The sequence below is a fragment of the Mytilus trossulus genome, chromosome 12, assembly GCF_036588685.1.
Source record: "Mytilus trossulus isolate FHL-02 chromosome 12, PNRI_Mtr1.1.1.hap1, whole genome shotgun sequence".
In the NCBI taxonomy this organism is placed as follows: Eukaryota; Metazoa; Mollusca; class Bivalvia; order Mytilida; family Mytilidae; genus Mytilus; species Mytilus trossulus.
The window spans coordinates 52,705,445-52,720,055 of record NC_086384.1 but is presented as its reverse complement, the minus strand read 5'-3'; the positions used below and the strand labels follow the sequence as shown (position 1 = coordinate 52,720,055).

Below are 14,611 nucleotides of genomic sequence, written 5' to 3'. Positions count from 1 at the left end.
ATTCATATGCATTCTTTTTCCTTGTTATCGATGACCTTGCTTTGTATACTTGGTTTGATATATTTTGTTTATCACATAAAATAAATGACAACATTGGTATTCGAAAGCATTGTAAATGAATACGCTGCTATAGGAGATGGATAAGCGATTACAGATTAAATTGATAAAGTTATTATTACGCATTCTTTTTGCTTATTCTGCATAACAAGATAAGTTTGATCATAACCTTTGTGTGACATGTATATAAACTCATCAAAGATACTGGGATTGAAAATGTGTACGCAACCGTGCGTTTCGTCTACAAAAAAACTCATCAGTGACGATCGAATCAAAACAGACATCAGAGGCCAAATAAAGTACAAAGTTAATGAGCATAACGTACCCAAAATACCCAAAAGTTTATCCTAAAATCTATTAGTGTGGTAGACATCCTTAGTTTTGTGAAAAAAAATCAAAGTTTTATTATTTTGAACAAATCAATGATGATGCATTTAAATTTATGATTACTAGGCTAGTGATACCCTTGGGGAGGTATACTACGAGTCAATAAGAAAGAACGAAATAATTATAGGACATAAGATAACTCTATATTTACTGGTGCTTTTATTCGATGATTACTGGTACTTTTTTGAAGATATAAATTTATTAAAAGTAATTTGTTAAACTATTACATGTTTAAAGAAGTTTAAAGAGACTTATTTATTATTTTCAACTATTAATTAGTAAATGTTAATATCATAGTATGTATTGGACTGTCGATCACAATGGAAAAAATATTGACAAGTAAAGTGCGTTAAAAATTACTAGAAACTGTTTGTGGAGAATGGCATGGTTTATAATCACAAAGTCATCTATGGTATTACACGGTTTACTCTTACATTTTCTTATTTACATTGCGGTGCTGTGTCGTTGTTCTGTTATATTTGATGCGTTTCGCTTAGTTTTAGTTTGTTACCCGGATTTGTTTTTTCTCTATTATATCCATTGATGAATTTTGAACAGCAGTATACTACTGTTGCCTTTATTAACATCAACAGCTGTCATGTATCTATTCATGCACAAATAATTCAACTTTGTTAAAAAAAAAAAAGATATTAAACGTTTTATATTTTGTATTTATTTATTCATCTTTTATTTTATACATTTTATTGCTTTTTATTATTTTTATACAGTTAACTTCTTCACAACTGGTGTATATTGTCCGGTTATTCTAGAAACACGTGAATTGCAAGCTAAAGTCTACGCGTCTTTGGTGTAACCAATCAAAACGTTCAAAACAGTAAGCACACATGTCCTAAATATAACTTATGACCAGTCAAAACGTCCAAAATGCGGTATCAGGCACATCCTCGGTCTAATTAGTGACCAGCCAAGACGTTCAAATCTGATATTATATGGCGACCTGGCATAATTTATATCATAAACAGATAGCGAATGCTTTTTGAGTGTAGCAAGTGACCAATCAAAATATCCTACACCATTACCATACAGATCCTCGGTGTAACGTCCAAAACAGATATAACTGTCCCTTGTGTAACTTAACACCATCTTAAACGTCCAAAACAGATATCTTACTCTTCCTCGAGGTGACCAATGACTTAACAGTTATCACATGCATCCTCGATGAAATAAATGGCCTATCCCAACTTCTACAATATGTATCATGTGCGTCCTTGGTGTCAGAAATATCTTTTCAAAACATCCAAAACAGATAGAACATTATTTCAGTCGTTAAATTGTTAAAATGTTGGATTAATGGATAAATGTGGTAAATTTCAAAACTCTACAAAGGTGAGAGTGTGAAAGCAAGGATATTCATAAGTAATAAATTACTGACAAAGAACTAATGAACACTATAATGTATATTAACCTAATCTTAAACACAAGTATAAGCGTCTCTATGAGTCGAAATAATTATATATCGCTTGCTATGCTTCGTTTATTGTCTATCAAAGGGTGAATATAATTGAATGTCTAATTATTTTTGCAATTAGTATAACAGCTTATCTTCGATAGCCCGGAATATTTTCAAAACAACGTGAAAAATATGTTTACCTACTTTTTTTTATAGCATATTGCAGACAGCTTTGTGTCTATCTCTCTGTTTTTATATACGTTTTCAATGAAATCCGTGTCACGTGTTTTTGGAAAGGTTAGCATTTTCAATTCAATAGCCTAATTTTTGTATTTAAAAGCACTATTGGGACACACAACAGCAAACAACAACCACTAAATCACAAGCTTCGTTCTTGAGAGACTGTCTCAACCAATTCATGCAGTGACTCAACATGTATGCGAGTTCTCAACTCTCTTCATAACCTGGGACGGTGGTTTTACAACTTAACATAAGAACATGTTTAAAAAATCAGCCGGATATAATTGAACGTTATTCAAGAGGCACTTATGGAATTATGCATATCATTCGTTATATCTTGCTGAGAATATTTCAAGGATTTTGATTGTTTAACACACGTCGTTACAAAACCGATATAATTCTGTTGACATTCCCTAGAGATACGTGTCTGGCATATCTGATAAAGATGTTCAAAGATACACGTATTTAGTGTTCCCAATAGTTATATCGTGTATTTAGGAAATACCTGTATTGTATTTTAAGCTCCGACGGCATCAACTGGGGACTTGATGGTCGCAAATTAAGTTTACTGGCGACGCGTTAGCGGAGACAGTAAACGGGTATTTGCGACCATTAAATCCCAAATTGATGCCGTCGGAGCTTAAAATACAATATTGTTATCTCCATTCTAATGAAACTGACAGAAAACAACGTTTAAACATGTACGTCCCATAGCATCAATTGTCAATTGATGCCATGTAAGAAAGTGACGTTATCCAATCAAAATGAACGTTACAAACGTTGTTGCATTAGAATAGGGAGTTGATGTATCTCAAGTAGACACTCAACTTATTGCATCTTGAATGAATGTTCAACTTCTTCTGCGATAAATAACTACTTCTCATTGATAAAAATCAATGTTTAGACCTCATGATGTTTAGATCAGGTTTTTATTGTATGAAGTCAATAGTCAATGTAGGCCTATTTTGGGTTTAGTGTTCAAAACACTCGATTTTCAGACATTTTTTTTATTATTAATATTTAGAGCATTTCCGAGCTCATATAAAACATTACTCAACATATCTAAAAATGAGTTTAGAATGTTTTACCCGGTGTTTATACCTATCATTACAACATATAGAAGACGAACTGATAAACACATTACATGCATGAAGACATTTCCCATCATTTTACACAAGTGGGTGATGGCAGAAGCATTTTCATTTTTTTGTTTCATAATACGTAAAACATAAATTAGAGTATTCCGTACACCAATTAATACTCATCATCTGTAATCACATCATCGGATCTAACTGACCTTTTCAGAATCTAAAGGACTTTGGCTAATCCAATTATTCATACACCAAAATGAAGATAACGTTACTTCATTCGTTGAATTTTCATTGTTTGGATCGTTTTAACAAATCACAGCGTTTTGCAATCCTCTTCAACATTGAACTTGTTTGGCTTAATAAACATTTCGATTTGAGCGTCACTGATGAGTTTTATGTAGACGAAACGCGCGTCTGGTGTACTAAATTATAATCCTGGTACTTTTTATAACTATTTGCTGCACGCCTTTGAAAATATTACCCAGAATGCATTAGATTCTGAAACGGCAAATTGTGTGGGATCTGATTGACAATAAAAATAACGGTGCATATTAAAAGGTGAACTTATATTGTATCCTTGGAATTATGTTTCTAAAACTGTAAATACAAAGTATTGCTTTGAAATGAATGTACGACAGCTGTCTGAGTAATAAAACTTATACTTTAGATGTCTAAGTATGTATTGAGTTAGGTTTAAAGTGTAATGTAAAATCACAAAAAAATACTAAACTCCTAGGAAAATTTGAAACAGAAAGTCCCTAATCAAATGGCAAAATCAAAAACTCAAAAAACATCAAACGAATGGATAACAACTGTATAGTGTTAGTTTGCTGTCTAATTGACATATTTCCATCAATATGTATGTCCTTTTAACTATAATATTTAATATCATGTAGGCAAAGAGGTATTATTTGATTTCTGATTCCTGATTCATTCATATGTCATTTCTGAGCGTGTGACCAAATTGTAAAGTTCCCCCAAAAGTCAATTGTAAACTGCAATTTTAATAGATTTATTTTCTCAAAAACTGTTTCATATGGAATGCATAGCGGAGACTGATGATTGCTTACACCTATATATTTGCACTCTTGTGGCTTTGTGTCTCGTTGATAATATTATATCTGTATATATTTTTTAAACTTAAGGACAGGAGAAAGATACCAGAGGAACAGTAAAACTCATAGATCGAAAATAAACTGACAACGCCATGGTTAGAAATGAAAATGACAAACAGAAAAATAGCAGTACACAATAGGGACATTCATTTTTCCATTGCAATTGACAAATCCCAAATCATTTTGTTAAGTTAAAAAGCGTGTTGAGGGAGTTTGAGGGTATAAATTATTTTTATTTTGTAACATAGGATTTCGCTATATTTTATTTATAAATGAATTTTATTAAATTCTAAATAAAAAAAAAGAAATAAAAAATTTGAGTCACCATTCATTTCAGCTAACAATTTGCCTCAGAAAAAGAAGCGTTTTTGATAATGTCCTTTGTATATATAGGAGAAATAGAGGAAATATCGAAATAGAAAAAGAACTAAATTACAGAAATCACTTAAATTTAACAATTATTTAGTTTATATACAGAGATTTGAAAACAATGATAAAACAAAATATAGGTCACCGATGAGTTACAAAAGATATTTCAATTTTAAGGCCAAAAAATTGGAATTTTGCACCAAAGGGAGATGTTTTGAGCTTTTTCAATGATATATAGATTTTAAAAGTCGTCTGGAGCCAAACCGAATTGATTGTTTTTGAAGATTGTATACCATATCAGTAAGTTATAACTTATAGTTTAATAATAAAATTTTGTAATGAAAAACAAATGTTTATTTTTTGGGGATGAATTTTTTTTTTACCCGCGAGCCTTCTCAAAATAATAGATAGGCTCAATTGTTAGAAAATGTATTAACTATGTTTATATCGATTTTTGAAGATTAAAATTTAATTAAATTTCACGAACTATCAGAATCTAAATATTATTTACAACTGACTAACATGTATATCTGACAAAAACATATCTGAATGATGGCTAATGGAAAAACAATGATCTGAAATGGAATGCCATACTCCAGTGCCATGAACTGAAAACCAATGTCTAAATGAGAAACCAAAAAGATTAAAGTCATTAGCTAAAACATTGATAGAAAATCTCTTCTAAGATTGATTATCAGTAATATAAAGTAAGAATGCAGAGTTGTACGGATTGTAAGCGGGAAACGATTAGTCACCTCATACCTATCAATCAACCAATGCTTCAATGCAAAGATATTGGAAATAATCATCAACTTCCGAAAGGTTATACTGAGGAATTATATCGCAAACTTGTAAATGTCAACCCTTTAATTAGTTTACAAAATATCTAAGGACAAGAATACAACACTTAAAGCAGTCAAAGACCTGATTTTAACATTTTGAAAGACCTTCAATGAAGAAACAAAGTTATGCAAACTTACATTAGCTTCATTTAATGATAAAATTGAGAATGGAAATGGGGAAAAAAAGTAAAATCACAAAAATGTGTCAAAGTGACAACAACCCCACCATAAAAAAAATAACAACAGAAGGTCACCAACCGGTCTTCAATATAGCGAGAAATTCCCACACCTGGAGGCGTCCTACAGCTGGTCCCTAAACAAAAATATATACAAGTTCAGTGATCATGAACGCCATACTAATTTCCAAATAATACGCAAGAAAGTAAAATTAAAATAAGACAAGAGTAACAAAGGCCAGAGGCTCCTTACTTGGGACAGGTGCAAAAATGCGGCGGGGTTAAACATGTTTGTGAGATCTCAACCCTCCCGTTTGCATTGAAGAAGATTTAAGTTAACGTCACCAGCACCCCGACGGAACAAAAAATGTATTCAGAGTTTAAAATACGCCAATAGGCAAATTGGAAACCGGCTGGACTCTTGATCTGGTAAAACAAAGATGTCATCTGTAATCAAAAGCAAACCTAAAGAACCAAAAAGTGAACTGATATAAATAAAGAGATCACCGCAAAGGTTCCTGACAGTTACACATTTTTAGGAAAAATATAACTTTAATAAATAATAATCATATGTAAACACAAACTATACTTATACCTATGTATGTTCATATAAAAAAGGCCGTTAGTATTCTCATTTGAATTGTTTCACATTGTCATCTTTAGGCCTTTTATAGATGACTATGTGGTATGGGCTTTGCTCATTATTGAAGGCCGTACGATGACCTAAAGTTGTAATTTCTGTGTCATTTGGGTCACTTGTGGACGGTTGTCTCATTGGCAATCATTCCATATCTTCTTTTTCTTACTCAGAAGAAGAAAATATACAGGTTTTGATAGGAATATCGACCGTTGGCACTTAATTGTTTTCAAAAAGAAAGTAGTTTGATTTTGACATATTGAATGTTTTGTAAGTCAGATTTGATACATCTATAATGTTTTGAAATAAATATTGATAGATAATTGATTTCTTATTGGTCAAAAGTCAGGGCTTAGACGGAAAATAAATTACTGGTTAAAGTACACCTATAATGGTTTAATTTTTAAATTGTTATTTGGATGGAGAGTTGTCTCATTGGCACTCACACCACATCTTCCTATATCTAAGGTTTAAAAAAATAACTGATTTCAGAATAAGAATAAGAACTGCATATACAACGCCAATTATATAACGCATTTAATATTATATATAGTATATCTGTACGCAAGTAGTGCAACATATTAGTAATTTGTCTAAAGTACTAGTAACTAGTGATTAACTTGTCATAGTATGGTTTATTTAGGATAAACAACGTCTTCCCTTTATTATATAGTTATGAATATGTTTCCAGGTCAGCATTGAAATGGATTCAAATGGTAAAGGGAAGTATTACATTCCAGAGGACGGGGCAGCACAGGTGAAATTTTCCAGGTAAGTAAAACTTTTCTTTTGTTTTCATCAGAGCTTTACAAAGATGTATAAAAAAGCAGATGTGGTATGATTGCCAATGAGACAACAATCCACAAAAGACCAAAATGACACAAACATTAACAACTTCAACAATGAGCAAATCCCATACCGCATAGTCAGCTATAAAAGGCCCAGATAAGACAATGTAAAACAAACTAACGGCCTTATTTATGTACATAATGAACGAAAAACAAATATGTAACACATAAACACACGACAACCATGTACCTGTTGGTGTAACTTGTGTAAAGAGAATTTAGAAAGCGGTATTTAAATGTCTGTTTGCACGAGGTTTGACTTGAACATGCCAAATGAACATTGGAGTTCAGACGGCGTTGCGACTGTAATGATTCAAGAAGGATTTATTTGACCCTTAAATGTTTATCATGATAATAGTCCGACAAGACAGAACAACGTCTCAAAACTAAATGTGATGTGACTTATCAACAAAATCAATGTTATATAAACCGTCCTGAATATAATAAGGTATGAAATTACATATATATACAGTTTTCAATTTAGACTCGTTTATATATATATATATACATCTAAATACCTTATATATCATGTACTGTAGTACGCCGCTAGATAAAAACTGACGAGGAAAAGTAACACACGGCCACTGGAAGCCTTATTTTTGTAGAGCCCATGTGGTTGTGTGGTCTAGCGGGACGGCTGCAGTGCAGGCGATTTGGTGTCATAATATCACAGTAGCATGAGTTTGAATCCCGGCGAGGGAAGAACAAGCAAATTAACAGATCTAACATTGTTGGGTTGATGTTTAGACGAGTTGTATATATATATTTATCCTGATTTAGAGTAATTTCTCGCAATTTGATTGGCTGATATTGTCCTAATAAATTTCAGTACAATTTGTATTACGTTATACGTTATATGTTATACAATAGGAATTATCTCCCTTATGTATTACGTCAATTGGGATTATCTCCCTTCTACCATTGACCTAATATTTTTTTTTAAATGAGTTGCTTCATAGTCCTAATATTTTAATTTTTCACAGTTTTAGATTAAATATCTAAAATATATTTGGTTGATGTTGTCATTATATTCAATTTAAATATAATAATATGTAATATAACAAAATCAGGCTAAATTCGTTACACAGTGTTCAATTGTCCTAATACGGAATTTATCGGGTCAATAAAATTCATATGGGGTTTAGCTTCTTCTCACCCGATATGAATTTTATTGACCCGATAAATTCTCGTATTAGGACAATTACACACTGTGTAACTAATAATATATATATATATATATATATACAGAATTCTCCACTAAGTTTCCCAGAGTTTTAGATTGTAACCCGGATTTTTTTTTTTTATTGATTTATGAGTTTTGAACACCGGTATACTACTGTTGCCTTTATTTAGGGGTAACGACACTCAGTCATGAAAAGAATACATCTAGTACATGTATACTTTTACTGATATAGTACAATAATACGATTGTTTTTAATCAAAAGGACACTTAGATCAATATAAGTCTAGTTGCATTCAAAAGTATACGTAACCTTAAAAAATAATAATTTAGTTGTAATGGCATTTCTTTTGCGTGTGATAGCGCAATTTTCCGACAAAAGTGTCAGTAAATGTTTTGTTAGTACGACTTGTTATTTTTTATTATCTGCGAACAAATGTCACAATAAACACTTTGAAGCATATCAACCAGCATCCAAGTGTTACCATCAATTACTGTAACAGCCCTCACAAGCAGCTTTTGAACATGTATAATTACAATGGCATATGTATTTATCTTCAAATACTTCCCTTATCTACAGATAATCGCTCTTTTATAGGAAAACAATTTGTCAAAGAGTCTGATTATTTTTTATGATAACGTCTATTTTTTCGGTCACGTAGATTACACATTGCTTTCTTGTGAGGTACTTTGTGTTGATTGATGTATTCAAGATATGAGATAATTTAAATCTTATTTATCTGACTTATTGTGAATAATTTTATTTATGTGATTTTTTTTTTTTTTTAAATATATATTCACTGATTTAAAACCTTGCATATCAATGTACTTATTGTAAAATATTTTATTTATGTAATTTCAAGGTGTATGCTGTTTAATAAGCAATACATGTAATGGTTTTCATAAACGCTGTCATAATCACATCTGATATTGAGTATTAGAAAAAAAAATAGAATTTAATTTATGAATTATTTGAAATTAAGGCTTCTTATTCCCAAAAATCCCACATAAGAAAATGTCTGTACAAAATCAGAAATGTGACAGTTGTTATTTATTAGTTTGATATGGTTGAGGTTTTGATTTTGCCTTGTGTTTACAGACTTTTTGTTTTTAATTGTCCCTGGATTTCGAACTTTTTGTTATTTAACTTTTTCAGAAAAAAAAATTGACGGTCATTATGCCCTTTACATGTCTATCTAATGGCTTCCAAATATTTCTCTTTCATTGTTCCCGAAATAATTATATACAGAAAAGTTCTTCGAACGGATAACATTTATAAAGTTTTAAAGCACTACATAGGTTGATACTATTGCTGGTTGGCTATCAATATCTAGATAGCTGACAGTTGTTAATGCTTTAATCCTTGGATAATTTATATTATGCTGTTCTTTTATTGTTCGATTATAAATTAAGAGGTTGTCAAGAAAAAAAGATACCACCTCCCTCTAGCAAATTTTGCCTTTTTTTCCTTTTTGTAAAATAATTTTATATGCTTGTATTTTTTTGTATGAAACGTGCATAGAAAATATATATTACCCTATATGTGGTCCTTTTTAATTGTCACAAATCGGTTGCTTTACATGTGATTTTTTCTTAGTAATATGCATTCGTTCATTGTGCAATCATACGTTTTTTGATTGAGTTAAGCCTGCCAATTGATATTTTATCGTGTGTTTTTCTATGTTGTGATGTTACGTCAAAATCATTCAATCGCGTAGTGGAATTAACTATTTTTGAATTCTCATAAATTCTACCTATAACTTATGGACTAGTTTAAATCTCGGTCTATTTCTGTAATTTGTTCTTACATACTTTTGATTTTTTAACTCTGTATGCTTACATTGCCATGTAAATTTTTGTATGCACATTGAACGACAAATTTATGTGACGTATACAAATTTTATGACGTCAGACACTCAAGTCAATCCATGTGTTCGTAGATAGAAGTTTTTGTGTTCTGTTAAATTGTCCCTTTTAAAATTGTTATCGATGATGACTGATGTACCCATATTTTGATTATTTTATTAATTGTGACTGTTTATTTAACGCATCATGTAAATATAACGGAATTTGATGAGACTGGTATTAAAGAGAGAGGGTTAGCGCTATAGAACCAGGTTTAATCCACCATTTTCTACATTTGAAAATGCCTGTACCAAGTCAGGAATATGACAGTTCTTGTCTATTCGTTTTGATGCGTTTTGTTATTTGATTTTGCCATGTGATTATGGACTTTCCGTATTGATTTTCCTCTGAGTTCAGTATTTTTGTGATTTTACCCTTTATGCTATTGTTTCAGAAAAAGGGAGAAGGTTTGGAACCATTATAACGTTTAATCCCGCTGCAAATGTTTGCACCTGTCCTAAGTTAGGAATCTGATGTACAGTAGTTGTCGTTTGTTTATGTAATATATATACGTGTTTCTCGTTTCTCGTTTCTCGTTTTGTTTATATAGATTAGACCGTTGGTTTTCCCGTTTGAATGGTTTTACACTAGTAATTTAGGGGCCCTTTATAGTTTGTTGTTCGGTGTGAGCCAAGACTCCGTGTTGAAGGCCGTACTTTAACCTATAATGGTTTACTTTTTAAATTGTTATTTGAATGGAGAGTTGTCTCATTACGGGGCGCCGAATGGGACTCTTGTGGTTTTGTACAAAATTCAATTCTGTCATAACAAAATCATTTTTGTCTTACAAAACTATGTGCTACAGACTTGTTTTGTGAGAACTTCAATTTTGTGATGACAAAATTCATTTGTGTAGACAAAATTCATTTTTGTCATGACGAAATTCATTTTTGTAGACAAAATTCATATTTGTCATGACAAAAGTAAATTTTGTCTTAAAGGTATGCAAATATAAACATATTTGCATACAAATTGACTTTTGTTACCTGATATGGAAATTAAATCACAAAAGTCAATTGTGTACGGTAAGATTCAATTTTGTGAGACAAAATTGACTTTTGTAAAACAAAATTGACTTTTGTGAAACAAAATTAACTTTTGTGAGACAAAATGGACTTTTGTGAGACAAAATTCAATTTTGTCATTTTTGTTGAGACAAAATTCAATTTTGTCATTTTTGTTGAGACAAAAGTCAATTTTGTTAATTTTGTTGAGACAAAAGTCAATTTTGTAAATTTTGTTGAGACAAAAGTCAATTTTGTTAATTTTGTTGAGACAAAAGTCAATTTTGTCAATTTTGTTGAGACAAAAGTCAATTTTGTTGAGACAAAAGTCGATTTTGTGACGACAAAATTCATTTTTGTGATGACAAAATTCATTTTTGTGATGACAAAATTCAATTTTGTAACAACAAAATTGACTTTTATGAGACAAAATTGACTTTCGTGAGAGAAAATTGACTTTCGTGAGACAAAAATCAATTTTGTTAATTTTGTTGAGACAAAATTCAATTTTGTTAATTTTGTTCTGACAAAATTCAATTTTGTCAATTTTGTTGAGACAAAATTCAATTTTGTCAATTTTGTTGAGACAAAATTCAATTTTGTTAATTTTGTTGAGACAAAATTCAATTTTGTCAATTTTGTTGAGACAAAATTCAATTTTGGCAATTTTGTTGAGACAAAATTCAATTTTGTTAATTTTGTTGAGACAAAATTCAATTTTGTCAATTTTGTTGAGACAAAATTCAATTTTGTCAATTTTGTTGAGACAAAAGTCAATTTTGTCAATTTTGTGTAACAAAAGTCAATTTTGTGTAACAAAAGTCAATTTTGTGTAACAAAAGTCAATTTTGTGTAACAAAAGTCAATTTTGTGTAACAGAAGTCAATTTTTTGATTTTGTATGCAAATTAGTTCACAGAAACCAAACTAAACTAATTTAAATACAAAATTGACTTTTGTCGCTCAATTTTCAAATTAGGTAACAAAAGTCAAGTCTGTGTAACAAAAATGAATTTTGTCATGACAAAAGTGACTTTTGTCCGCTGATAGATAATTTTGTATGACAAAATTTCAAATTTGTAGTATGATACAAATTTTGTTAAACTGAACTCATTTTTGTTGAACAAAAGTCACTTTTGTCCGTACAAAATTGAATTTTGAGTACAAAACCACAAGAGTCCCATTCGGCGCCCCGTACTCATTTGCACTCACACCACATCGTCCTATATCTATTAAACGCATCCAGAAAACCTAACGTTATAGTCGAAAATAAAATCAAAACCAAACTGTATTATAAAATTATTGTATTTAACATATTTCAAATATACATTACCTTTATGTCAATGTAAAAAGAAAAAGAAAAATAGTACAAATAAAAGAAAATCTACTAGCGAGTTCTTATGTAATCACCCCATTGCTAGCAAGGTCTTAGCATTTGTGTGATTCGTTTCTCGGTTGAATGCGTGGCGGTATGACTACATTTGAGTACCAATATATTATTTTGATTATATTAACACACTCAATACCTTGTTATCCTATATTTCTTTGCTCTGTGAACTCGTGTTTTAAGCCTGAATGTATTGATGTCATGCAGTGTATTTAGGTGTCATACCACCAATTACTCCCTCAAATTTAGAAAGTATGTGAAAGTAGGCCTTCTCGGACAAAAAATAGTGCATTTGATGTCATTTTTTACTTAAACTAACCGACAAATTGGCAGAAATGAAACTTTTGGTGAAAGAGAAATACATTAAGACCATCTTGAGCCAAAATTTACTTGTTTATGAGTTTGCATTCAAAATTGAGGATTAATGCACTCCATAGTATACTAATTTAAGATTTCCAGAAAACCAGGGGTTATTTTTAGTGGTACCTCTATTCGGAACACCTTTTCTTTTTTATATGATTTTAAACACCTGTTGAAAATTGGCACGTAGAAAGTTGATACATGTATGATTCAGGATATACCTGGTTTGTATGAAGTTAAACTTAAGGTAAAATATTTAGAAAGCTGTGAAAATTGTAAAATTTGGTTGAACAGATAGGGACTTTTAATTGGTGGTATGACACCTTTAAGCAAAATGCGGTGAAACATCAAAATCAGAAAACAATTGTTTTTTTCTGTCTTAACTGATAATTTGAGATAATAGTAGCCACATTTCAATTTTTTTGGGAGCAAAATGTCACATATTGCAATTTTAGAGCCTAAAACTTGAGTTTGTGCTATTTTTAGCTTTTCCCATCCTGACAGTATGCTCTTATATTAAAAATGTCCTAAATAATGTTATAAATGCACAGAAAGTTATTCTGTGGTGTTAAACATTGAAACATAGGTTGTTTACTACCCGCAAACAAATTTTGTCATGCAGATTTAATGATTTTTTTTTATTTTTACCCCTTATAGCATTGCGTCATACTATGTACTTGGCAGGTAGCATAGCCTAATGTAAACACTGCAGAAACTCACAAAAGTACCATTTATTATTCCAAATGAAATGTTTTTATCTTAAATTTTATTCACTGATGTTAATAAGCACAGTTAAATGACCATGACTGCACTTTTGATCAATTTGTAGTACTTAACTGACACCAGATGAAAAAAAGGGGGGTCAATATTCCTTGACCCTTCAATATCTTGGATTTTTTACTTAATTCATTGCAAAAATTGTGGAAAGTCTTAAAAGAAGTAGAACAAACAAGGAAAAATCAGCAAAAAATGATCTTGATATTGAAAGTTTATGTTCCTGTAGCCCAAAAAGAAATTTTCAAGTATTTTCTATCAAAGTCATTCATTACAGTCAGTTTAAATAGAGCTGTTAAATTTTTAATATGAGTTGTATAATGCTCAGATAAGCTGTTTTAACTACAAATTGACTAAGGATTAAGAATAAAGCAAAATAAAAGATTTCTAATCAGTTTTTTTGTCTCTTTAGGTGTCATACCACCAATTACTCCCTCAAATTTAGAACGTATGTGAAAGTAGGCCTACTCGGACAAAAAATAGTGCATTTGATGTCATTTTTTACTTAAACTAACCGACAAATTGGCAGAAATGAAACTTTTGGTGAAAGAGAAATATATTAAGACCATCTTGAGCTAAAATTTACTTGTTTATGAGTTTGCATTCAAAATTGAGGATTAATGCACTCCATAGTATACTAATTTAAGATTTCCAGAAAACCAGGGGTTATTTTTAGTGGTACCTCTATTCGGAACACCTTTTCTTTTTTATATGATTTTAAACACCTGTTGAAAATTGGCACGTAGAAAGTTGATACATGTATGATTCAGGATATACCTGGTTTGTATGAAGTTAAACTTAAGGTAAAATATTTAGAAAGCTGTGAAAA

The 14,611-nt window shown here is 30.8% G+C and overlaps 1 protein-coding gene across 1 annotated transcript in view; it reads left to right on the top strand.

The window, feature by feature from the left end:
• Positions 1-14,611, top strand: part of LOC134692835 (neprilysin-4-like) — an 82,338-nt gene that overhangs the window by 34,112 nt on the left and 33,615 nt on the right. The window contains exon 2 of the mRNA XM_063553428.1: positions 7,017-7,096. Within this exon, the coding sequence (XP_063409498.1) occupies positions 7,029-7,096 (68 nt within the window). The 5' untranslated portion in view covers positions 7,017-7,028. The remainder of the gene's footprint in view (positions 1-7,016; positions 7,097-14,611) is intronic.